Source organism: Caloenas nicobarica, chromosome 4 (genome assembly GCF_036013445.1).
Source record: "Caloenas nicobarica isolate bCalNic1 chromosome 4, bCalNic1.hap1, whole genome shotgun sequence".
In the NCBI taxonomy this organism is placed as follows: Eukaryota; Metazoa; Chordata; class Aves; order Columbiformes; family Columbidae; genus Caloenas; species Caloenas nicobarica.
Window position 1 is genome coordinate 79,511,858 of NC_088248.1, and position 24,284 is coordinate 79,536,141.

Below are 24,284 nucleotides of genomic sequence, written 5' to 3' on the forward strand. Positions count from 1 at the left end.
CGGGCCAGCAGCCACAGCTGGGATGTGACAGAACCAGAAGTCTCAGTCTCTGTAGGCCAGGTGGCCATTTTTACCTGGAGAAAATGACTTGGGAGGTGCTCAAAGCCCAGCCAACGTCCTGCTCTTGGGGCTGCCTTTTTCTGTTTCCTGTTCTGAAAGAAATGTCCTTTTATAACTGCTACCTCCTCCCCTTTGAGACCCTACATGGTGCATGCATGGGACTGTTCGCCAGCGTATCCGTTTCACACTGGCATTAGGGAAAGCTCCCAAGTTCCCTCTGGCTTCAAGAGCTGGTCAGAGCAACAGCACAGTTATTGCTGTGCCTTGCGCTGTGGTGATCAGGTGGAGAGCTTTTCAATGGAGACCCCCAAACGGCCCCCATTTTGTGATTTGCTTCCCTCTATAGTCCCTCATCCTGAGTTTCCCCTTTAGCAGCTTCCTTCTACCAGCAGTAAATCCCAAGCCCGTTTGTTCATCCCTTCCCAAGGGCAGGGTGCTTTGGTGACTTTGTTACCCAGGTTTGGTATTTGATATGGTTGTCAAAGTAACTTCCACCTGCAGCATCAGTTCAGTCAAGGTAATCCCCTGTGGTCCTGTCCCCTCCAATCCGCCTCACTTTGTCCTTTCACACCGGTGTCTGGCTGTGCGTCCCAGGCTGGGCTGTTTGTAGGTGTGTTGCTGCCCTTTTCTGCTGCTCCTTCCCTGGCTCCTCACGCCGTGGGCTCATTAGAGAGGCAGGATCACCTACCAGCCTGCATGCCCTAACGAAGCCGTATCCCTGTGCTTCTTCTCGAGGTCCCTGCCCTCGATATCGCACCCCAAGCAGCTGCCTGCGGCGCAGCCTGCCCAGCGTGCAGCGCCGCCGGGGGAGAGCAGCCCCGAGCCCTGGGTGGCCACAGGGCCTGTCACCAAGCGGGTCCCAGGAACAGAGGTGGCTCTGCTGGCCCTGCTCTCCTGCTCAGCCCCTGGGAACGTGGTGTTTGCATCCTGCCCTTGGTCACCTGCAGCCGTTTCTCAGGACTCAGGTGGATGCTGGGGTTGTGGCATACAGTGCACGTTAGGAATTACAGGCAGTGAGGGAACATTCTGTCAATAACTTTATTTTGAAACAGCTTGTCAGAACAAAGTAGAACACAAACCCCTGCTGGTGCTTGGTCCCCAGAAGCCCAGTGAGACCCGCCCAACACCTTGGCTCAGTTGAGCTGCCCTCAGCGCCTGCCCTGCCAGGGGCACTTGTCCCAAGTCTGCACTGAAAAACTGGCTGGTGTCTGTGCAGGTGTAGGGCAGGAGCTCTGGAGAGAAAACACTCACTGTGCTGGCTTCCAGAACAGCCCCATGGATGCTGATGTGCCACAGGGAGGAGAGCAGTGCTGTGCCACAGCTCTGAGCTGGCACCGCGCAGGAGCCAGCAGGTGGTACGGCTGGCGTGGCACCTGCCACAGCCCCTTCATGAGCTGGGGAGTTGGATGGTGACACCAGCTATGGGAGCAAGCAGACCAGCGTCATCATGGGTAGTGCTGCTCTTGGCTTCTGGGCTTTAAGATTAAATTCAAAAACCCTGTTTTATGCCTGTTCAAATACCCCGCTGAACCTGTTCCTGCAGGGTGAGAGCAGCTGGCGTTACCACCCACGTTAGCTGTCTGACTTCCTCAGCGCCTGCCTTGCAGCTTTTCTGCACCCGCTGACGGCAATCTGTGGTTTGTGGCCTGTACTAACCGAGTCTCAGAAACCGAAACATGAGGTGTGCTGGTGATGTGCTGATGAGAGTGGAAAACATGGGGTGCTGCAGGGGGAGCTGAATGTCTGGACAGAGGGCCCCAGAGCAGCAGGTGTGCTGCAGACTGACCTGGTGACCAACAGAACCATAAAACAACAAGGAGGAACAAACGATCGGAAGTATTTGTCTGACCAAGGCCAAGCTCCGTGTCTTGCCTGACTGCTGCTGGCCCGGTGCGCAAGGCTTGGTGGCCGAGGAAGAAGCCGAGCCCTGACTGCACGTGGGCAGGCTCAGCAGTGCCGGGTTCACTGCAGGAACTCATCGTCCTCTTTGGGCAACAGGGAGCGCTCACAGGAATCTCTCCGGGCTGCTGCTGGTCTGAACGCTTGGAGAGGAGGAGGAGCCATCAGAAGAGGTGCCACCGTGGCTTTGGCTCTGCTCTGATGCTGCAACACAGCGACAGACCGTGAATGCACCTTGTGACAGGAGGCACTGCTTTGTCCACTGTCCAGTTGTGTCTGCGTGTGCCAGCCGCTCAGCATCCCCCTTTTCAGCTGTGTGAGCTCATGCTACAGCCATCCCTCTGCTCTGCCAGCTGCACGTGGATGTTGCCCCCGCCACGTGCTGCTGTCCCTGTGCCACCGGGGGCCGGGGAGCTGCCCTCGGCCCTTCACAGGCAGCAGGTGTGGGCAGAGCCAAGAGACGTACCTGCTTGGGCTGATGCCGCTCCGGTCGCTGGTCCCTGGGCTGGGCCTGCTGCCTCTGCAGAGGTTTGTACAACACACTCTTCAAGTATTTGTAGAGGTTGCTTTTGAGGTGCAGGGGGTTATAAGCAACTTCCACTTCCAAGCTGTTCAGGGCACTCTGCTCAGACAGAAGAAAGAACTCAGTGGCTACAAGATCTGAGAGGTAGAGGCTGTGGGGTTTGCTTGGGTTTTTTGTTGGTTTTACTATCAAGGGCTGTTTTTGCAGGTGTGAATGTTACTGTCACTCTGTGCCACCCTGCAGCCATGGGAGAAGGGATCTTTGGCTGTGCTGCTGCCCACAAGGAGCACTGTTAGCTGCGTATAGAACAAGAGGTGGCTGCAACCACATCTTAATGGATTTAAGCATTCCCTTGGAAGGTGCAGTCCTACCTTCCCCCATGCCCAGAATCAGCCAAGGAGCTGGAGTGCCCTTTCTGCGCACCGTCACCCTCAGCTTTCTGGCAGCTTTTCCCACAACAGACATGCAACACTGCTCCAAAGGACAGGCATTTGCTGTCCATGAAGAAAGCTGCAGGACACATTGACTGCTGGGAAGAAGGTTTGGAGTGCTACATCATATTCCTGCTGTCACTAGACATTTTCACAGCCATTTCCTCCTCTGCTCATCTGCTGAGATCGATAGTGAAGGCTCTGCCCTTCCTGGCATCACCTGAAGCAGAGAACTCAGGAGAAGAACATATGGATGCACAACAGGAAATGAGAAGCCTGAATCTATTGGAAGAAACAGAGACACTTTATGTATTGATGCCTAAAGCATCTCTCTGCAGCCTGAGGAGATCTGTGTTCCCCAGCAATGAGGGAGATAGATACACCTTCAGCAGCAGCTGTGTATCCCGCGCATGAAGGCCGATGGTTACTCTGGTCCCTGCTTGTACAACTGGGATCCTTTCCTGGCTGTTTGCGTGGGGCTGCCGGTCACTCACCTCCACAGGGCCATGCACTTGCTCGGGATGCTCAGTCACGAGGGCTGGGAAGGTCGACGGCAGCAAGAGCTCTCTGATGGCGACAGCTTTGAGAAGGAGAGTGGCAGAGTTGGAAGGGACAATGATGTAGTAGGAATCCACCACACTATTCCAGTTTGGACTAGTGTTCTGTGGCTCGCGTTTGGCCAAAAGCATCCACTTCCTTTTCTAAACAGCAAAAAACAAACCCGATGTTAACAACAGGCAATAGCTGCTTCTTCCAGCACTTTCACTGCAGAGGCTGCTGGATTCAGGAGCAGAAACAGTCACACACATCAGAATAAGAATGCTATTCTGCATTACAGTTGAGGATAGTATGATGTTTGGGGCTTTAACTGAATGCAAGTCAATTCTTAAGAAAAACATCCAATTTGGCTTTATGACGTGTCAGTAATGGAAAGTCCTCCACATCCCAAGCCTTGGTGAATTATTTTCACAGTTAGAGATGCATGTCTAACTCCAACCCTGACTTTTGCACCCCATACCTGCAAACACTGGATTTCTGATAGGCCAGGGAGTCTTCTCTAAGGTTTGATGTGCTGTAGCTTCTTTCCAGAGGATGCATTGGCTGGGAGGATTTACAAGCCAAACTCTGGCCCATGAGATGAAGCTGCAGCTTTTGAAACATTTTCTGGTGCAGGCTGCACAGGTCTCACTATTCCTTTCTGTGGCAATCCCTCCCATGAGGCTGCAACTTTTGCACACTCACCAGAAGACTGTGACACAGAGCATGGAAGCTGTGCTGGTTGATCTCCAGTTCATCCCAGTCCAGCTGCCAGCAGCTTGTGGGCCTGATGAGGAAGGGCAGCCCGTAGAGCACAGACTCGCAGACGCCTTCAGCCTTCAGAGCCCTGCAAATACACAGCTTAGGTTAGCGAGCTAATACAGTCAGCAAATACGCAGCTCACGTTAGCGATGCGCAGCCAGCAGGAACCCGCGAGGGCTCTCCCAGAATCACCAGCTCGAGGGGCTGTGGCCGTGCCAGCTGCAATGCTGCTACAGCACTTCATGTCTGCATTGCTGTGGCCTGTCACTATGAAACCTTGCAGAAAAGCCCGACTGCAGTGAAAAGAGGCTTTCTTGCTGATTTCCAGATTCCCTTGTATCTGCATTGACAAGAGCATGCCAAGAAGTAAATCGGTTCTTTGCGCATTTACACAAAGCAGAGTGTCAATCTGGCCTCTGGGGCAATAACTCACCCAGGCAATTACATCTATGCCTAAGTGATTTTTACTGGATTGTGGTTATCTGTCACTTAAACCGACAGGTGCTCTACCGCGCAGAGCCAACAAACCCCACCAACAGTACTGTGCTCAGTGCTGCCTGTCCATAGCACACTGCTGCTTCGTGACAGGGCATTAGTAAGTAGGTTCAGTGCTTGGGCTGTGGGCCGTTCATGCACAATTAGCTGAATGCTCTTCAGCTGCCAACAGGATGAGCATCATTTTGAGAAAGACTGTATAGTCCAAAAATTACACTTTTTTTTTCCTATAAATAAACCTCAGACAAGACACTAGAGAGCATCACTCTTCTTGTTATGCTCTGTGCTTACCAGCCATAGACTGCTGATGGGAAAGTGAATAAATTCTTACGTGGTCACACAGCACTACGAGGCTTTGCTTGCTTTTTTACAACTAGTCAACTAGTTAGCTCAGGCTCTAACATGAAGTTAATTGCTGTGGCCTCATTAGGTAATGGGAGAAGCAGAATTATCTGTGGAGCAATGGCTGCAATCTACAGAACTTCACACTGGAGAGAAGCAACTGTTGCATGAATAACATCTATGGTGTCACACTCACAAAGTGCTGGTGACATGGTAACAGCATTTTTTGACCCTGCACCCCTGTCTGCATGTGTGGGTTGTGCTGTTCCACACTAAGTTACAGCAGGTGAGGGTCTCTGACATCAGAATTTTGCTCACAAGCCCTTTGAGTACTCCAGTGCTCTATGGTGATGTTACCAGGTCCTACATGAAACTGCACAGAAAGAGTGAAGGCTGCTCTTTCAGCCTTCCGGTTAACAAGTGCAAAGCACGTAACACTTACTTTACAACCCGGAGTTTATACAGCACCGTAGCTGGCCAGGCTGCCATCTGGCAGGGGGAATTCACATCTGCTGCTCTCATGGTGCCATCAGCCACCCCAGAAAGTAGAGCTGGGTCAAGCAATCTCTCCTGCAAATCGCACTTCAGGCACACTAGGAGAAGGAGATTGGTTTAGACTGCTGGAAATGGCAATTTTTAGAACATGACGTGCTCAAAGCACTTACAAACACTAAATCAATGTTTTCTAGCAACAGTAAATATTAAGGGAAGAACACGCTGCAGTCTGTGACACCAGGCAACAATCCATCCTCATTTAACACACAAGGAAATGCCGCATGCTCGGAACGTTAATGAAACAAGGGCTGGTCGGTAGCTGGGCAGGCGATTCCAGCTTTGGCGATGAGCGGCAGCTGCAGAGGGGACAGACGCTCATGTCCCAGGGCCACGTGGGGTTCAGGGCCACATGGTTCCTGACACCTTCTCTGTCTGTGTCTGTGGGGTGTTCAGCCTGGAGAAGCTCCAGGGAGACCTTAGAGCAGCCTCCAGCACCTGAACGGACCTACAGGAAAGCTGTAGAGGGACTTGTAAGAAGTCATGGAGTGACAGGACAAGGGGTAACAGTTTTACACTGAAAGAGAGGAGATTTACATTAGGTGTCAGGAAGGAATTCTTCCCTGTGGGGTTGGTGAGAGCCTGGCCCAGGTACCCAGAGAGGTGGTGGGTGCCCCATCCCTGGAGACATCCCAGGCCAGGCTGGACGGGGCTCTGAGCAACCTGAGCTGGTGCAGATGTCCCTGCTCATGGCAGGGGGGGCACTGGGGGAGCTTTGAGGTCCCTTCAACCCAAACCATTCTACAATAACTGCATGTGCAGATTCCCATGGCTGTGCAATGGTGACAATACAGTTCACAACACCTTACAGGAAACACCTGTGTGTGCTGGAGCTGCTGTTGTTTTCAGTGCTCACACAAGGATGGATTAGGGATTTGGATTCAAACAAGTAAAGGGAAAAAAAAATTACATATTCCTTATAAACTTTCCCATGCACTATTACAACTGCTGGCAGCTCCAGCTAGAACATTAGCTATTTTAGTGCTAAATCAATAGATATAAATACAAACTAAGTCCCTTTGTAAGACAGCCTTTATTTTAAGTGCAGCTCTGGTACAGACTTTTAGTATCAAACACAAGGAACACAATTTTAGGGCTATCGAGCTGAGCCAGAAGGTCCTTGGCCCTCAGTATGTAAAGCCCCTTTTACTTTGACCAAGCAGCTGCAAATTCATGTACTCTTCAAGGCATGTTTTTGCTGCAGAGTGAAAATGATTTATCAGCAGCAACTTAGAAATATCCTAAGCAAATGGCCCCTCTCAGCTCGAGACAACAGGAACCCCAGAGAGCTGTCAAAGTCACCCAGAGACCCTACTTGGGTCTCTAAGTGTGAGGGAATGTGCCGATAGGACAGGCCTGGGTGATCTTTAAGGCTGTGGAATTTAGGAGCTCCCTGCAGAGGGCGAGAGAAAATTCAATACTTAAGGTGGGCTTGGGTGCAGTGGTGTGGCTGAAGGCTCCCGAGGGCAGGAGGAGGTGGAGATGTTCTCTCTCTGTGCCGTAGTCGTGTAGCCATGTTTTAAACAGCATCTCCAAGCTGATGACGTTGCCCTCTACGGTTTGCACATCGATGTCCATTCCCAGGATTGCAATATCTGCAGGAAAAAAATATGAAGAAGCACAAATATTTTCAGCCACAGAAAAGAATATTCTTCTGCATTTTCCACCGCACCATACCTCCTTATTCCCTCAAGTGCGTTCACTGGACTGGATGATCTTTAAGGTCCCTTCCAACCCAAACCATTCCATGATTCCATAATATGTAGCCACTTACACATCTTAAGTCGGCACAATACATGGCAATTGTAAAAAGAAATTCACTGCATTCACTGCTGTCCATTCTTAGGAAGAACAGGTTGGGATGCCGACATCTCTATTGTGTGATGGGTCTTAAAATTCCTGGAGAGCAGATACACAGAGCCCAGAACACCCGCTGCGGCTCACGGAGGGAGGCGGCCCCTCCACGGCTGGAAGCTTTTAACAGCAGTAAGAGGGCTGATGCACCTCTGAGCCCTTGGTCACACAACTGGTGTGTGATTTGGTCTGCAACCCGAGCAGAGGCAGAGGCAGCGAGGACAGTGGCGACTGCAGCCATCGTCTGCAGTGAGGTGCACTCGGTGCTGTCCTGCGTGTGGGGAAAACTTCGCGAACTCTTGCTGTCCAGCAGTCGTTCCATCAGCCTCGAGAAAGAGCTGAAATAACTGATCAGATTTGAAAGTCAGGTAAAACGAAATACAGACGTGAAAGCTGCAGTTCTAGCAGCACTGCAGCGTACAGGCTTCTGCCCCCGAACCGCTGCAGGATCGGACTTTTGGTCACCATGTGACAGGTTTATCTAGAGCCTGCTCAGCACCTTCTGCTTTGAAATAAAAAGGTTCAAAACAGCAGCTAACAGGAACTGCTGTTTCTGAATTTATTATTACTATAGCTTAAAATCTCACTGCTGAAAACTGCCAGACTAAGGGAGGAATTCTTCAGAGATATGGCCAGGAAAAATAACATTCATGGTCTGGGGTGTGCTCACTCTTTCACTAATGAAGGATGTGGCTGGGTGTCCAAGGGATGGGGCAACAGGGAATCTGCAATCCCCCTAAACATCCCAAGCCCCTGCTGTGCCAATTGACCAGAAATTTGGAACTGCAACCAGAAAAGAAGAACAGCCAGAGACAGGTAAGGAGCAACATCCAACATGTCCTGTCACTCAGTCAAAACAGTATTGTCATTGCTACTAACAGGTCTTGCACTAACTTTGCAAAGCATCAGGACTCAGGTTTTTAAGCTTGTTGTCAAGTAATTGTGAGAACTTGTGTGAACCAGAGCTTGGTACCAGGTGTGTCTTGTAGATAGGGAGTTTAAGTGTCAGTGGTAAAGGCCTTTGAATTGTAGACCTGTATGGGAAAACAGAGGCTGCAGAGCTACAAATAACTCACTGATGTACAGTTACTGATTACTGGAGAAGCACAACCTTAGGAGCTCAAGAAAAGCTGCCCTGAGCATGGAGAAAACCAGCAGCAGCAAATCAAGAACAATATCAGTGACAAAACCAGCTGATCAACAGGGTAAGTACCTGACTTGGTCTGGGCAAGTAACTCTGCCCAGCGTTGTGCAAAATGTAGTCTGGGGGAAAGGACTGGAGGCTGAGAACTGTCTGGGAGCCAAACATCTTGAAAAGGACAAGACCTTGAGTCGGTGAGGGGCAGGAGGGGCTGTCTGTAGGATCATGGAAACTGTGAATGGTCTGCCTGCTTCTCCTTCCCTCCCTTTGCCCGTCCGCCTGCTGCTCTCCCCAGCTGCCTGTCTCAGGGCCTCTGGTCACCTCTGCCTTCACCAAGGGCTATTGCCAGGGGGATGCTCAGCAGTTTGTGTGTCTGAGAGCGTTACCCCATAAACTCTGTGCATTTTTCTCTCTAATCCCTCAGTAAAGCTGTGCTGCACATGAAATTAATTTTGGGTAATACCAGGAGATGCAGTAATGCATGAAGTCTCTACACTAATCCTGCCCAAATGTGATAAAGCCCCAAAGAAGTGCTGTGGTACCAACTTTTTGCTGTTCTCCAGGCACTGTTCCCACTGACAGGACAGCCACTGAACGGCACATGGTGGTGTATGTCGGAGCAGGAGCTGGTGTCTGTCCTGCTGCCCCAAGCCGGGACGGCCCTGGGTACCGTCTGCCTTCACTCACCAGAGCCGCCGGGCTCCTCTGCCGGCCCGCACTGCTCCATGGCCTCGGGCTCCAGAAAGTCTCTCTTCAGAACCTCGATGACTTGTATCCTTCGCAGACTCATGAGATCCACGTCTTTTAACTTATTTTCCAGCTGCTTTACCATTTCTTTGCTGGGCTGGCTCGTTAGAATTGTGATCTGAAACACAAATTGGAGAGTGTAAGAGCTGCCTCTACCCAACCCTCTATTGATGGGCAGTGACGCCTGGTCTGCTTGAATAGCGCAGGTCCCACTGTGCAGACAGGAGAGAAATCTCGCTAAAATACCTCATCTATGCAAAATCAGATTTAAAAACACTTTTCTGTGCTTGGGCTTATATTTAAGCCATATGAAATTGATTGAGAGGTTCACTGTAGGAACACCAACAGGTTCTGTGTCACTGCTGAAGAAGACTGAACAACCCACAACTGTCTGATATTCTGTGCTTTGCACTGAGAGTCAGTGAGGGTGTGAGCACAGCAGGGACTGCGCCCGAGACCTCCCGAGGGATGGGTCCGCTTCCATCGCTGCATCAGTCACAGCAAGGGGACTAAATTCTGCCTTCTCACTTGGAGGCTAAGTGGGAATTTTTTTCCTTTTAAAAAGAAGCATATCCTCTATCCTAAAGATGCTTCTTAAGAGAGCAACAGTAGGTAGATTCCCACCTCCTAGTTTTGATGTAACGCTAAGTAAGTGACTGCAAAGAGTTTCTTCCTCATTGACAGTCAGTGACAGTTTCTAGGAACGTCGGGTGTGTTTGACACCAGCTTCTACCCTGAACAAGTAGTTTGGTGAAAGAGTTCTGAGCTTGCCTGATATTTAGTGACGGTGAAGTACTGAGTCTTCTCAGCACATCTGCTCATTGCTCCAAAGGACGATTTAATAACTCTAAATAAAGGATAAGGTGTATTTTAGGTAAGGCTGCTAACAAATGTCCTGTAGGGAACATTTGGGGAAGCTTAACAGTAGACCTTCACAAATTAGTTCAGAGATATTAAAATAAAAAAGATATTAAAATAAAAAAGATATTAAAAAAATGCCAACAGAAGTGACAGTTCAAGGGTTACAGATTTGGGGGAGCTGGGGGGAATGCAGGGGGTAGGGACTCTATCATCTCCATCCAGATCTATCCTTGGTGTTTATCTATGAGATACTGGGAATGAAGCAGTAGTTCTGATCTACTTTATGAACTGACAAAAGTAGATAACAGGAACCTTTCTTGAGTTTGGGGGGAGCAGAACCATCTAAAGATACAATTATTTTTTTAAACAGGCATAGGTAAAGCATTTGCTTCACTAGTAGACCTTAATTTCATTAAAACCTTTAGGTTATATGATGGAAGGTGATCTGCACACGTATGAAGAACAGACCCACAGTGATGGGCAGAAGAGCCCAAGCGATGCCCTGTCCTGGCGGCTGCCCCAGCCCATCCGAGGCCTGAAAGAGCACAGGGACAGTGTCAGGGCAGGAACCGAATCAGGGGCTCGGAGGAAGGGACACCCCGCGGGGCCGCTGCCCGGGCTGTGCCCAGAGAGCCCTTGTCCAGGTGTGGAACACGCAGGGACGAGTCAAACCCCGAGCACCTTCTGCCTGAGAGAGGGGGCTGTGCCTGGGGGTGTGGGACACGTTGTGGGATGTGGGGAAGAGCAGTTTGGGGTTGCACAAGGCTTCTCATGGGATGTTCAAGAGACGAACCAAATGTGGGCAAAGGGATGGAGCTCGGTGACTTGGGGAGGAACAAGTGTGGGAAAACAGAGCGGTAAGGGGATAAAAGAGCCGGTCCTGTGTAAGCGGCTGGCTGGTCAGTACACCTGCCTGGCCAGGCCCTGCCCGCCACCATCTGTCCATCGGCTCCTCAGGCTCCTTCCCAGACCTGTCCCAGGGGAGGGGACGTGTGGGGCTTGGTGCCGCAGCCACAGCAGATGGAGCAGCTGCAAGTGTGTGTGTGATCGTTGGCAAAGATCAAACCGACGAGCCTTGAACAGGGAGAGGCTGTGGGAGCGAGGGGTCTCAGAGGGCAACCGGCTGTCAGCAGGACGAGGGGCGTCCTGGCTGGTTCTGTCCATGTGTCCCCACCGTGGTCTGTGCCGCAGCTGCCCGGGGGCTCCTGCGTCCAGATGTCAGCGACTGGGGACACCGGGGTCCAGGAGCAGCCGCTGGGCGGGCCGGTGTCTGAGCCCAGCTGCTGGGGGGAATCCGCACTGTACGGATGGAGATAGATGTATGTAGACACACTTACATATATATATATATTGCTGCTAGTGGATCTCCACCTGGGCAAGCCAGAGAACAGAGCAGGCTGAGGCCGCTGGCGTGCGAGTGTTTGTGAGTGCTCTGGGTGTCTGTGACCACTGTGACCAGCCATGTGTGTATGTGTTCTATACATGCGCTCTGCCTGCATTTGTGGCTTGGAATACGTGCCCAGCCTCACAGCCAGCTGGGCCTGGGGATGCCGCTGTGGCAGCCTCGCTGTGTCAGATCCAGCCTGATTTCCATAACAAAGTTCACCTCTCCAGCCGAACTTGTCCCAGGGGTTTGCCTCTGAGTCACTGGGAATAAAGAAATTATCATGGGCTTCTTTTAAAAACTAATGCAAATGGCTAACAGGGACTGTTTGTGAGCTAGGGGTAGCTGAACTGTCTGAAACATATTTAATTGTCTTTTGCAGAGCTATAGACAGAGCGTTTGCTACACTAATGGTCCTTTATTTCATCAAAACCACCGCTGCATTACGTCTGTAGCTCATCACCTCCAATTTACCCTTTCACTGCCTAACTCACACCAGTACGTGCTGCTCAGAGACCAGCAGAAATATTTCACCGCATACAAAAAACTGAGGTAGCTGCTGTGACTTCCTTTCATGTTACCACAGTTTCTAGATATAATCCCTTAATGCCATTGTACTTCCTAATCTGACAAAAATGGGCTACTGGTAACTTGAAAAACGCTTTTCATCTATTGCAGACTGGCCATGTTTCCTGCCCTGTAGCTGCTGCTGGTGGTTTTTCTCTCTGAAGTCAGGATCTCAAGAGAGTAAGTGTTTTCAATACCTTTCAATACTTTTAACAAATATTTGGGTTTTAAATGATTGCAGGTTGTAACAAACCACCTCCTATGCTTACTGCTCAGCTAGGAATATTCTTGCCTCTTTGCAGTTTGTTAGGAAAATGCACATTTGCCTAAAACTACATCTGATTTGCACAAGCAAATTGCCAGTGGTGCTCTCGTACTATAAACGCAGGCCATCGTGATGACTAATGGTTAGAAGTTATGGTGACATTATTTACTCCAACAAGGAATGTACTGAAGATAATGAGTAACAGGATATCTATAATGAGACGTAGAAGGTCAAAAGGATTTAAACCACAGCATCCTTTCCTAAACTAACTTGGTAAGTCAGCAGTTCCACAGACTGGTGTTCTGAAAGAGAACTATCTAATTATAATACGAAACCCACACCTCTACTCTGGAAGTCGCCCGTGGCCCAGAGGAGACTCCGACCCACTGAACATGCACAATGAATTTTTAAGATGCTGCATCTTTAAATGAAGGTGAGAAGACCCTTAGCCAATTAACACATAGGTAGGAATGCATATATATTAGAAAGGAGGGGTTCAATCCAGACCAATGCATAAAAACCCGAAGTTTTGGAAACTGAGGCACACTAGCTGTGTGGATTTACCACCTAGCACCCATCTGTGCAAAACCAAAATAAACAAATATCTCAACTCTGTGTGTTTTCAGCTTTTTGCACACCGGGTAAAATAACTCTGATTTTTTGGGACAACAATAGTGGTCTTATGCTAAAGAAACGGTACTTCTAATACAACTGTAACTCATCCTTAAGCACTTGCACTTCTGTCACCTCACATGTAACCATACTTAGAATATTAGAATCACAGAATCATTCCAGTCGGAAGACACCCTCAAGGTCATCGAGTCTTATATTCACGGATAACTTCATTTTGGATGTGGCTATCTCATTCCTTCAACTATACTAGAAGATGTCCTGGATTTTGTTGTGTGTCAAAAAAGGTCTTGTCTCAAAAGTGTCCTCTGTTTGTTCCAACCCCCGGCTTTGAAGTTAAAGCACAAACCGCATTTGAAATGGTCAGGAAAAATTCCTCAAGGGCCTAAGAAAACACAGAGAAGCAGCAAATTAGGAGAGAGGTTTCCTGGATAGACACTAGAAATGAGTCTTAATTAGAGCTGGGAGAGTCTGCCTAATGACAGCATGAGTCTGGAAGGGCGTAAGGATCTAAATAAAGTAGCAGAACTTGGGGGAATTTCACTCCTGGGAGTCTGTATTCCTTTCTAGGACTGACAAAGCTCCAAACCCAGGTGGATCCTGAGCCTGTGGTGTCTGAAATGAAAGATTGGAGCTGGTGTTTCCTCGTGTCCAGAAGAAAACACCACTCCTGAGTCCTTCCCTCTTGAGAACTGCCTGTCCTTTCACATCAATGGATACTACTTTAAAAAAATACTTCTTTCTGTGACCCTTGCTCTGCTTTCTACATTCGCACATATGTGCTCATGTGTTGTTAGCAGTTCTCTCCCACTTATACAAGTATCCGCACCCAGCCGAGAACACAGCCAGCGGTGTGCGCCAGATCTGTGAGATCCTGTCCCAGGCTGCTGTACGGACAGTTTTCCCTGGATATGTCCCCTTTTCTACTGGAATCTGCCTAAAGGGATGTGAGGACTTGATCTATTCATGCAGGATTTCTGGACACTGGATCTCTGACAGCCAGATTGCTGAATACCTGGAATTCTCTGGCGTGTTCACTGTACACAGGGTCACGTCAGAGCCCCCGCTCAAGCTGAGCGGTGACAACACACCCGTGCAACCAGAGCAGGGGCTCCGGGCAGACCTGCCGTGTGCGTGTCCATCCTGAGAATCCCAGCAGACAGCACGCCGGTGTGTACGTGTACCAAAACCCCAGATGGACCGCAGGCTGTGCTACGAGGCTCATGTCACCGAAACCCCAGACGAACCGCAGGCTGTCCCACCAGGCTCACGTCACCGACCTGTCCAACGAGACTTACTCAGCCCCAGTTCCTGTTCTTTCTGCTTTCTCCAGGCAAATCATCAATAGCCAGTCTCAAAACTCCACAAGCCTGAGCAGAAAGGCAATGTTTACACCTGCTATTTCAGAACACTTTACTCCTAGGGCTTCCACCTTAGACGGCAGTTTGGGAACTGGTGTGGCATGGGATACAGAATAACACACAGCCTAGAGCTGAGATCAACAGAAATAACTTCATGATGCAGGAATGCTTATTTAGTTGTAGGACTTGCTTTTAGGCTGTCTTTAAAGAATTTTCCTAAACTATGTGTAGGTAGATGGAATATGAGAGATACACATTCATAAAGCATGATTCACGAAGTGGGAAGTGAGAGACAGGGTGGTCTTAATGCATTAGGAGCTGCACCTTACCCAGGGCCTTGTAACGTGTGAGGAGAGGGGATAAAGCACAAGTGCATCAGGATGGAGATACAGTACGAGTGCATCAGGATGGAGATACAGTACCAGTGCATCAGGGTTAGAGCAGGCGCAGTTCTCCCCTCATTCTCTGGAGCACAGCCAAAGCAATTGGATTGGCCCATTCTCTCTGTGTCTGCCACAACCGTGTCAGAGATAACCCTTTCTCCACTCACCCCACGTCGGGATGCATGACAAGAGCAAACATGACGCTTCCTGACCTTCTTATGATGGTCTTTTTACACTTTTTGGTTATTTCATGCAGCCAATGCCAATGAGGTATGGTAAGGGACCTCTTACAATTTGCAGAGTAGGAGCCCTGTGGAACTCCCAAGCTGCCACTGGGAAAAGAAAAACACTAATTATAAACAAACCCTCTTGTTATTCCAAATACTGACCATATTTTCTCTTTACTCTGGAAACTGATTTGAAGAGGAATGTGCCAAGATAATGCCCGTTATGTAGGCTTTTTCTGTCCTTTGCAGCTATCCCAGCTGCTCTCAAGATGAAATATATTTCTTTTGTCTGTATGAGTTCACTTTCAATGAACTATGGACGTGGCTTCAGGCACAACAAGGACCTTTGTACAAACATCCTGTCACATCAGTGACACCATAAGCACAAGCTGAGAGGAAAACCATATCCATGTCTTTTCTTTTGACACAGTTCTTCTGTGAAAGTAATGAAAGTAAAGCTGAAAAAAATCCAGTCTTAAGTGCCTGGAAACTAAATCCATTTTTCTATACGGTAAAGTCAGCCAGTTTCCACAAGCAACTCGAATGTCCTGTCCCCATGAGCGTTTAGGGGACACCCCTCGATGGGGCAGTTGGTGGCTCCTCAGCATTTTGTGCCCCGCTGTCCCTGTCCCCGCCGCGGGCTCCTCGGTCAACGCCAGTGCCACCTCCGCCAACGCCACCTCCGCCCGCGCCCGCGCCGGCCCCGGGCACGGTGACCCCTCGGGACAGCCCGGCACGGCGGGGGGCGGGACGCCGGCTGACAGACGGGGGCCTCAGCCAACCAGAGCCCTGCTGGCCCGGCTCCTCAGGGCCACGCCGGGCACGGCCGGGCTGCAAAGCGGGTCCTCGGCCGCACCCCCGAGCGGGGTTTGGGCGCTGCAGGGCTGTGAGCGGAGCCTGCGCTGAGACCGGGGACCGTCTGGGGAGACTCGCCGGGACTGAGCCCGCCCCTGCTCCCGGGTGAGTGATTATTTCTTCTCAGTACATCCTCAGCTGAGCCCCCCGGGCAAGCGGTTATTTCTGCGGGGTTCCCTGAGGGAGCTGCGGTGATGTCCCAGCTGGCACATGCAACTCCGGTGAATGCTGTCGGAGTGCTGACTGTTTCTGAATTACGCGACCCTTCTCCCTCCTACCCCCGCACTGGTTTCTGCCGTTTGGTTTCGGCTCCGAATTACAGTCGGTTCAGGCCACGTGTGCTCGCAGTGGTTTTGCTGTCCGGGACACGGCCACGTGGTGTTTTTGGAGAGCTTGTTTCCTTAGTGACTGTCCCTCCCGTGGCCCCGGGTACCGCACAGCCCCCATGCCGAGGCGCTAACGAGCGGCAGGGCGGCCGCCACCCCTCCCAGCCCTCAGCCCCTCCCAGCCCTCAGCCCCTCACCTCCAGCGCTCCGTGTGCCGAGTGCCGGCTGTGCTGCTTGAACTGCTGCAGCGCGTCCTGCGCGGCGCGGGCGGCCCCGCGGGGCCCCGCCGGGAAGCTGCCCTCCCGGGGCAGCGAGCGCAGCTCCGACAGGCAGGCCTGCACCCGGGGGAAGCTCTCTCTCACGGGCTGCAAAACAGTAGGCAACGAAATTGAAGGACTGGGCATGTCAAGCTGATGATGTGCGGTGGTTTTTTTTTTTTTGATGTGGAAGGAGGCTTTCGAGCTCACAGCACTGAGGCAGGACTGGGGGCAGGAGCCAGGACACAGCCGTGAACAGTGACATGAGCCGAAACCAGCCACCAGTCACAACAGGCACCGATCACTCTGCAGGTTTTCAGCCTGTTGTCTGCTGGGAACCAGAATGTGGTAGTTTGGCAGGACACAGAGGCAGAACTTGGGACACGGACAGGAGCGCCGTGGTGGTGTGATGTCCCCGGGCCACAGCCGCCCCACCATACCCGTGTTCCTGTACTCCGGAGGTGGGGACGGGAACCTGTGTTCAGGAGGGTTTGGAGTCAGATGGTGGGAACAGGCTCAAAAAGGGGTTCCACAGACCCATGGGGAACAGGAGCACATACCACGAGGAACAGCCTCAGGTGTGTCCTCTGCCGTTCTCAATCCAGCTGTGGAACCAGGGTAGTGCGAGGAGAGTGAACTGCAGAAGCGATTGGGCTGCAGCACTCCCCAAAACAGCCTTTGCTTTGGAGTGGCTGTTGGTCTGTTGATCTGACCCAGGAGAGCACTTGTTGTGCTGTTATACTGCTCTTTTAGGACATTCACCACAGTAATGATCACCAAAAAAGCAAACACTGATGGAAGGTCTGTGGACCCTCCTGCTTCAATGATGAGCTACTAGAGCAAGTGTTAGAAAGGAAAAATGATCTATATACTTAAAAGACATGTAGATGTGGCAGTTCGGGACATGGTTTAGTGCCACACTTGGCAGTGTTAGGTTTATGGATGGACTTGATGATCTCAAGGGTCTTTTCCAACCTAAATGATTCAGTAATTCTATGATTTTAGGATATTTTTCAAATTTGGCAAAAATATTTTGAATTCTGATCCTTTCTCTTTAAATATCTGGAACCTCTTGCAAAGTGGTAATATTTGTGTAATCAACAGCTATACAGACCATTTCACCATCCAGATGATTACAGCTGTAGAACTGCATTTGATAATTTTGACAAGGAAGCAGTATAGATAGTGCAGAAAGTTGCACGTGAAAGGGAGAGGCACACCAGATGTTTTAGAAGGGAACTGCACAAAACCTAATTCATGCACACAAGCAACTTCACAGGTCAAAATTATTACATTCCTTTTAAACATCTTTCTTTCATGAAATTCACCTCTTCCGTGAAGTCTCTGAAACTGTGCTCTTTGATTAATCTTTAGATACGCACTTGCAGTACGTCATAACTTTATGAAGTGCATTGATGTTTGTCAGCTCCCGAGAGCCGCGATGTCGCACGTACCGTGAAGGGCAGCAGACACTCCTGCTGGCTCTGCACCACGTAGACGCTGAGCAGGGGGACGCGGCAGGGACCCGCCAAAGCGCACGCCAGACAGAGCGTGTTCTCCAGAGCTTCCGACAGCACAGAACACGTGTTGGCCCAGGAGGGTGACGTGACATCCACGATGAGGATCCGTGAGGGCTGCTGGCACTGTACTTTAGTGGCAGGAAATGTTCTCTGTGTTTCGGAGAGTAATTTTCTGGAATTCATGGCTTCTGAATGGGCGTATTAGATGTCCAGTTATCCACCTGCGTCTGAACAGGAAAAAATAACAAATAATAGCAATGAGTGAGACTCTCCCTTTCCCATTCACTTGAAAGCAACCTGAGGCATAGCAGACAGTGATGGATTAGACTCCTGGGCCTTTCTCCAAAGCAATCATTGCCCGTTCTCTAAGATAAATCCACACAAAGACAAGGGGAAATGCATACGGTCAGAAACCAGAATGGTTCAGTTAAAGAAAATACATGGCAGATACACTGGTATGGAGGCACTGGAGCAGTTCAAACGTTAGCAGCATGGCCGTGCCTGGGCTGTGGGTGAGCTGCGTGGCACGTTGCGCGGTCCCTCACAGTGCTCAGGTGACTTGAGCAGAGACGTCATGTCCAGCAGCTGGTGCAGAGCTGGACTGTGGCCTCCTGCAGCGGCCAAGGGATCGCACCCAAACACCCCGAGCAGAATGTGGTCCCCATGCCTTCATACCACGATGAGACAGGTGGCTGTCACAGCCAAAAAAGGCCGCGTGTTGCAGCAAGAAAATATTGGTTATACATCAGTTTTACTTTGTGGAGAGTGGAGAATGGAGCTTTGTACTTCAGAGTCTCTAACACCCGGGGTCAGCTCTGCGCAGACAAAAGCCTCGGTGAACGCAGCATGGGGGCTGCCAGCAGGATCTCTTGCTGTTCAGGGACAGGGAAGTGTCGCAAGCCTCGAAAAACTTGTCACGGCAAAACCTCCAGCAGAAAGTGTTCTCAGCCAACCAGCAGCTTTGGTTCCCAGAGCTGGCTGGGGAGGCGGGCATGCTGTGCATGGAGCTGGCTCCGCTTCATGTGTCATAGAGCTGTGCCAAGTGACACCGAGGGCTGTTAGGACAGCTTGGCAGTGCTGCAGGTGACAGCTTGGAAGGGAAAGGATCAGGGCTCCTCCGTTCCTGGTCCCGCGTGCGGGAGCAGAGGTGGTTGTGGCTGCCGAGCCTGGGACACTCCAGGTCCCTGCGGCACACGGATGGTGCGGTCGGACACTGTTCTCCCCCGTGTTCTCCCTCTGCATCCTCTCAAACGGCCACCTCCCATCCTGCAGCACCACCACAGAGCTCAGCTGTGCTGTTCTGAGAGACTTCCCCACAATCTTGAAGCAAACGTGACTGTTCCTGTGGAACCGTATGCAGAGAAGCAGCAAGCAGCAAACAGGAGGGCTGTGCTGTGGGGTCCTGTCTGTGCCTCACGGGTACCAAACGGGAAACCCCAGCCTTGAGCCCGGTGACACCTCCTGCTTCGGCTCAAAGGGTTAGAAAAGCGTTCACCTGCACTGATCCTCAGACCCTGAATTTTGTTCCCCCCTCTCATTTTCCTTCAATGCATGTATCTTAAGCACAAGAGCCCACATTTTCCTGTTAACAAAGTCTTTTTCTTCCTTCATTATGAACAAAGATCCTGCCTGAAATCTTCTCTTCTCTAAATCTGAATGTATCTGCACAAAGCACCCAGTGCTGTTTCTAAGGATCTAGAAAATGCTTTACAAATGTGTCTTGGCCTTGGTAATAGCAGTGGCATGTAACCATACAAGTCTCCGTGTGCCCAGAAAAGCGTTCGTATAATTGCATGTACCTTCTCAATATGAACTAGAACAAACTCTTCCTGCAGCTGTGTAGATCCCCAGCAGGGTCAGTAGAACTATGAAGCGACTCTGGGTTTACATAGTTGGGCTCTGGTCAGAGCCCAGGCCCGTGTGTGTTCCTGTAACTTGTGTGGTGTGAGACAAATAACTCCTGTATGTTCGCCGAGGAGACGAGTTACTGCATTTCCACAGCTCCCAGCACTCTGGAGTGAGAGTTTCTGTAAGCCTTGAAAAGAGCAAGAAATTCTATTTGATTGAAGTATCATCAGAAAAGAATCTCTGTATTTCCGGGATGTTTGTCAGTAAAGGTAAAACAGAGTGATCGCAGATTGAATTTCAAAACTGAGGCTAACATTTCAGAACTGGTGAAAATGTTATAAATATAGATATAGATCATGTACATATGTGACTGGTAGCCTGATATAATTTCATCTGAAAATGAAAAACTGCCAGATACCACTTTAATCAGTGTCTCTTCTGGAGCTTTACAATTTCCAGGAGAGTTTACTAAATTACTGCACTGAACCTGGGTAAACATTTGTCAGTCTGTGTTTTTGTGATGAAGCTTCACATCACTGAGCTCCGCAAGCCTGGTGCTTTCTGAGACCAGGGAACAAACCCCTTCTGCAGCCACAGATGGAGAGAGTGGGTCTCTGGTTTGCATTGGTTTCACAGACAAAAATAACCTTGATTCTGAGAAAGACACAGTTTTCTTAAATTTGAATGAATTCTCTCATTCTTGACACTCGACAGGACTGTGCTTTTTAAACTACTTTAGTAAAATGGATCCCTTATCAGCCATGCTCTTGATCAACTGAATGGATTTCTTAGCTTAATTGTGGTGCCTTAATTAATCTCTGCGTAGCAATATTCATATGATTTATGTGCAGCTCTCTGTACAATATTTGACATACAGTGTAAGCCGCCTGCCTCTTACAGCCTGCACCAGCTACGCTTGGCTGTGATGAGGTTGGGTCACTTTAGAATTCTGTCTAATAGTCTGATTGCTATGGTAAAACATAATTTAAGCAGCAAGTGAACTGTCAGAGCCGAGCCTAAGGAATTCATGCCATGATTCAGTGTGTGACTGAAAACTGTTAGTTCTAGCAGCTGCTACGTTCACTTATTGCTCAATATCCCAGAAGTTATCAGCTGTCAGAGTGAGTTGCTGGCAGTGCTGTACATTTTGCTCGAATTATTTTGAGTGCTTATCAGCCAGTGTATTCACAGATAAAGCAAAACAAGGACAAGCTAATGCATACTGCATGTGCCCCTACAGAACAACAGCCAGCTCATAAAACCCGCCAGGAATGCTCTGAGGAAAGCCCTGGTACCAGGAGAGGCTTCTGTTGAAGTGATTGTGCTGGAGCTCTCAGAATTACAACTTTTTAGGTATTGTAATATCTTTTTTGATGAGATTATATGTACAATTATTGAAGCCTCATAGGGTATATACTCTATTTTGCCTGACATTTTGATGGAGAAACTAGAATGATATGAAGCAACTAGAAGGATATGAAGTCAACATACACATTAAACGGATAAAAACCTGCATAATTCATAAGCCTCAGAACAGAACCGTAGACAGGTAATCATCACTGAGGGGCTTTAGTAAGTGCACATGAAATCAGGAGCTACATCTACGTCTCAGAGCAGACTAGAATTGCCCGCCACAGTAACGCCCTACAGACAGGCAGGCTCGCTTGCTCCATTTCTTCCCCCTTCTCGATCCCACTTCTTCCTCCTCCTCCTCCCCAAGGCATCTTGAATCCTTTTCAATGCAATGAGAGAGGATGAAGAGGGGACTGTTATTTCCCTTCCACCACACCTTGAAACATCCTTTAACCTGCTGGTCAGGGCACTTACTTGAGAGATGGTGCATCTTATGTGAACTCTTTGCCCTGAGAACAGTATGGAATCCATACCTCGCACGTTCTGGATGTATTTTCTAGCCATTAATCCAGTGTATGAAACGATAAGTTTCATACAATAACCAATAACCACATCAGCTTCAGCAAAGGAGTGATCACTACTTGGTTTTTGAATGCAGCAACTTCATCACTGGCACCAGGAGAAACTCTGGTATGTGCGTCCTGGGTGGGAGCAGCTGCCTCAGCACAACCCAGACCCGAGCTTTCCGTGGGCTGGGGAGGGTTTAAGATACCATTTTTCTCTGCTTTCACCTGGTCAGCTGAAGTAATTCCTTGCTCAGGTTTAGACCCAGAAATCTAACACCATGGTCTGGATTTGGCTTTGGTTCTGCACTGGATTGTCTCAGCCGTGGCTGGGTAGGGCTGCACCTGGGTGACCAAGAGCAATGCTGAAATCACAAACATCAGGCCAAAGAAAATGGTCTCATTTCTCCATTGGCACCAAATTCTGCTGGTCTGTGGACAGCCAGAGGCTGAATCAGACAGAGCTCTGTGGGAAGAATTGGGAAGGTTTGGAACAGCTGCTCCTCTCGGATCTGCCCGTGGGGAGGGAGAAGGTGATGAAGGGGAGCAGGACAGGACGTCCTGGCAGACCCCGCGGCTGTGCCACAATCTACCAAGTAAGAATTGGTGCAAGAAACAAAGAAGCTCCTGTCAGGTCCTGGGCAGAATAACGTAGCAGAGGCTGCATCTCCTTCCTCCTCCTCCCTCCTGTCCCAAAGCACCCACACTTTTGGAGGCTGCATGTTACGCTGGCGGCCAGTTGTGCTTTATCTCAGTGGGTGATTCAGCAGCGGCCTCATGATGGGGTGTAGGACACTGTCCTGCTGCTCTGGTCAGTGAAACTGTCCTTGATGTCACAGCGTGTCGTGCAGTTTCCCTGTTAACTGGTCAAGACTCACTTTTAAGGTAGTTAGGGCTTCCTGACCCGCTGTTTCTATGGACAGACCGCTCCTGAGCCTCAGAGCTCTAGTGATCAGAAACCTTCCAGTAACTTCCATCTAAACACAGTGTCTGGCCATTTTACACTGTTGGTCTTCTGCCAGCACTATCCTTTCATAACTTTTTTTCCTGCCTCATTATTTGCACCTTTTACATATTTGTAGAGAAAAATCACATCCCTGCTTCGCTTTGCCTTGCCTTTTAAGAGGAAAGGCTTTTCTACTTGCAGCTTATAAAACAGGCTATGTATTTCCCCTGTTATCCTAGTAACTAATTTCTGCACATGCTCCAATTTGACCAGTTCTGTACATATTTCACACCTGTTCATATTTTATTCAAATTGCACAAAACTTTTCAGATGGTATCTCACAAAATTGCAATGGAACTGATACTTCCCCATTATTACAGAATGGCATTTGTCATATATGATAATTGAAAATATGGAGTACTTTAAATTTGGATGATAAACCGAAGCGCATGATTTAGTATATGTATTTTTTTCAATGGCTTTCTGTTTTCTTAAGGTGTAGTTTAGGATTTTTCAAGTCTGGAAGTTGTCCTTGAGAGGTTTTATAAAATAAATGAATTTTACTGCACACAAGTGGCAGAAAGCACAATTTATGTGTTAATGATATGTTAATAACAATTCTTGTTAATCAAGAATAAAATCCCTACAATACTACTGTATTACAAACACAGTTCTGTGTGTTTAGATTCTGTGCTACAACCCAAACCCCTTGTATCTTGGATGTGATCTCAGAGTCTCTACATTTTCAGTCTCACTGTGACATTCTCCTAGGTTCCTATTTCCTGCACTGTTTTTGAAAGCTTTGGAAAGCAATCCTACCTGCGGAGCCCTGAGCCTGGGCACGCAGACGCGGGAGTACAGCCTGGAGCCACCTGCTGCCCTTGTCCTCGGGCCCAGGCGGCCGGCACAGTAAATTCCGCAGGTTTTAACTGCGTGTCCCACCTGGAGCACGAGGAGGCCCCGGGGCGGCTGCGGCCTCCGGATCGGGGAACCTGCCTGCGAGCGGCGCTGCCGTGGTTCCACGGCACACGGGCGGGTGAAACGGGTGGAGCGCTGCCGGTGCCGGTCCTCCTCCAGAAACAGAACCGTAGAATCGTTTAGGTTGGAAAAGATCGTTGAGTCCAACCACTAACGCTACCAAGTTCACCACTAAAGCGTGTCCCCGAGCGCCACATCCACAAACACTGGCTCGGGAGGAGCTTCTCCCGGCAGCCCCGGCCGGGGCCTGCGTGGGCCGCCGTGCTGGGCCTGCGGGGCCTGCGCGGGCAGCGCTGGCGCGGGGTTACCTGCTGGGCTGTCCCGGCAGCGATCCCGGCGGGCTCACGGCTCCGGTGCTGCTGCCCAGGGCCCCGGCGCAGCAGCCCGGGCACGTCCCGGGCTGCAGCCCTCGCTCGGGCCAGGGCCCGCGGCGCGGCCTCGGGGCACAGGGCGGGCGCTGCGGGGTGGGCAGGCGCGGCTGGCACTGGCACGGACAGGCAGGCACTGGCACATATAGGCAGGCACTGGCACTGGCACGGACAGGCAGGCACTGGCACTGGCACATATAGGCAGGCACTGGCACTGGCACGGACAGGCAGGCACTGGCACTGGCACGT

General features: G+C 50.1%; 1 protein-coding gene across 1 annotated transcript; it reads right to left on the reverse strand.

The window, feature by feature from the left end:
* Window positions 1-2,022: 2,022 nt before the first annotated feature.
* Window positions 2,023-18,165, reverse strand: M1AP (meiosis 1 associated protein). Its single transcript, XM_065634632.1, has 9 exons — window positions 17,914-18,165; window positions 16,400-16,567; window positions 9,284-9,461; window positions 7,023-7,196; window positions 5,492-5,642; window positions 4,156-4,297; window positions 3,408-3,614; window positions 2,426-2,581; window positions 2,023-2,163 (listed from the first exon to the last, which is right to left on the reverse strand). The coding sequence occupies exons 1-9, from the start codon at window positions 18,160-18,162 to the stop codon at window positions 2,023-2,025; spliced, it is 1,566 nt and encodes a 521-aa protein (XP_065490704.1). The 5' UTR covers window positions 18,163-18,165.
* Between the last annotated feature and the right edge of the window lie 6,119 nt (window positions 18,166-24,284).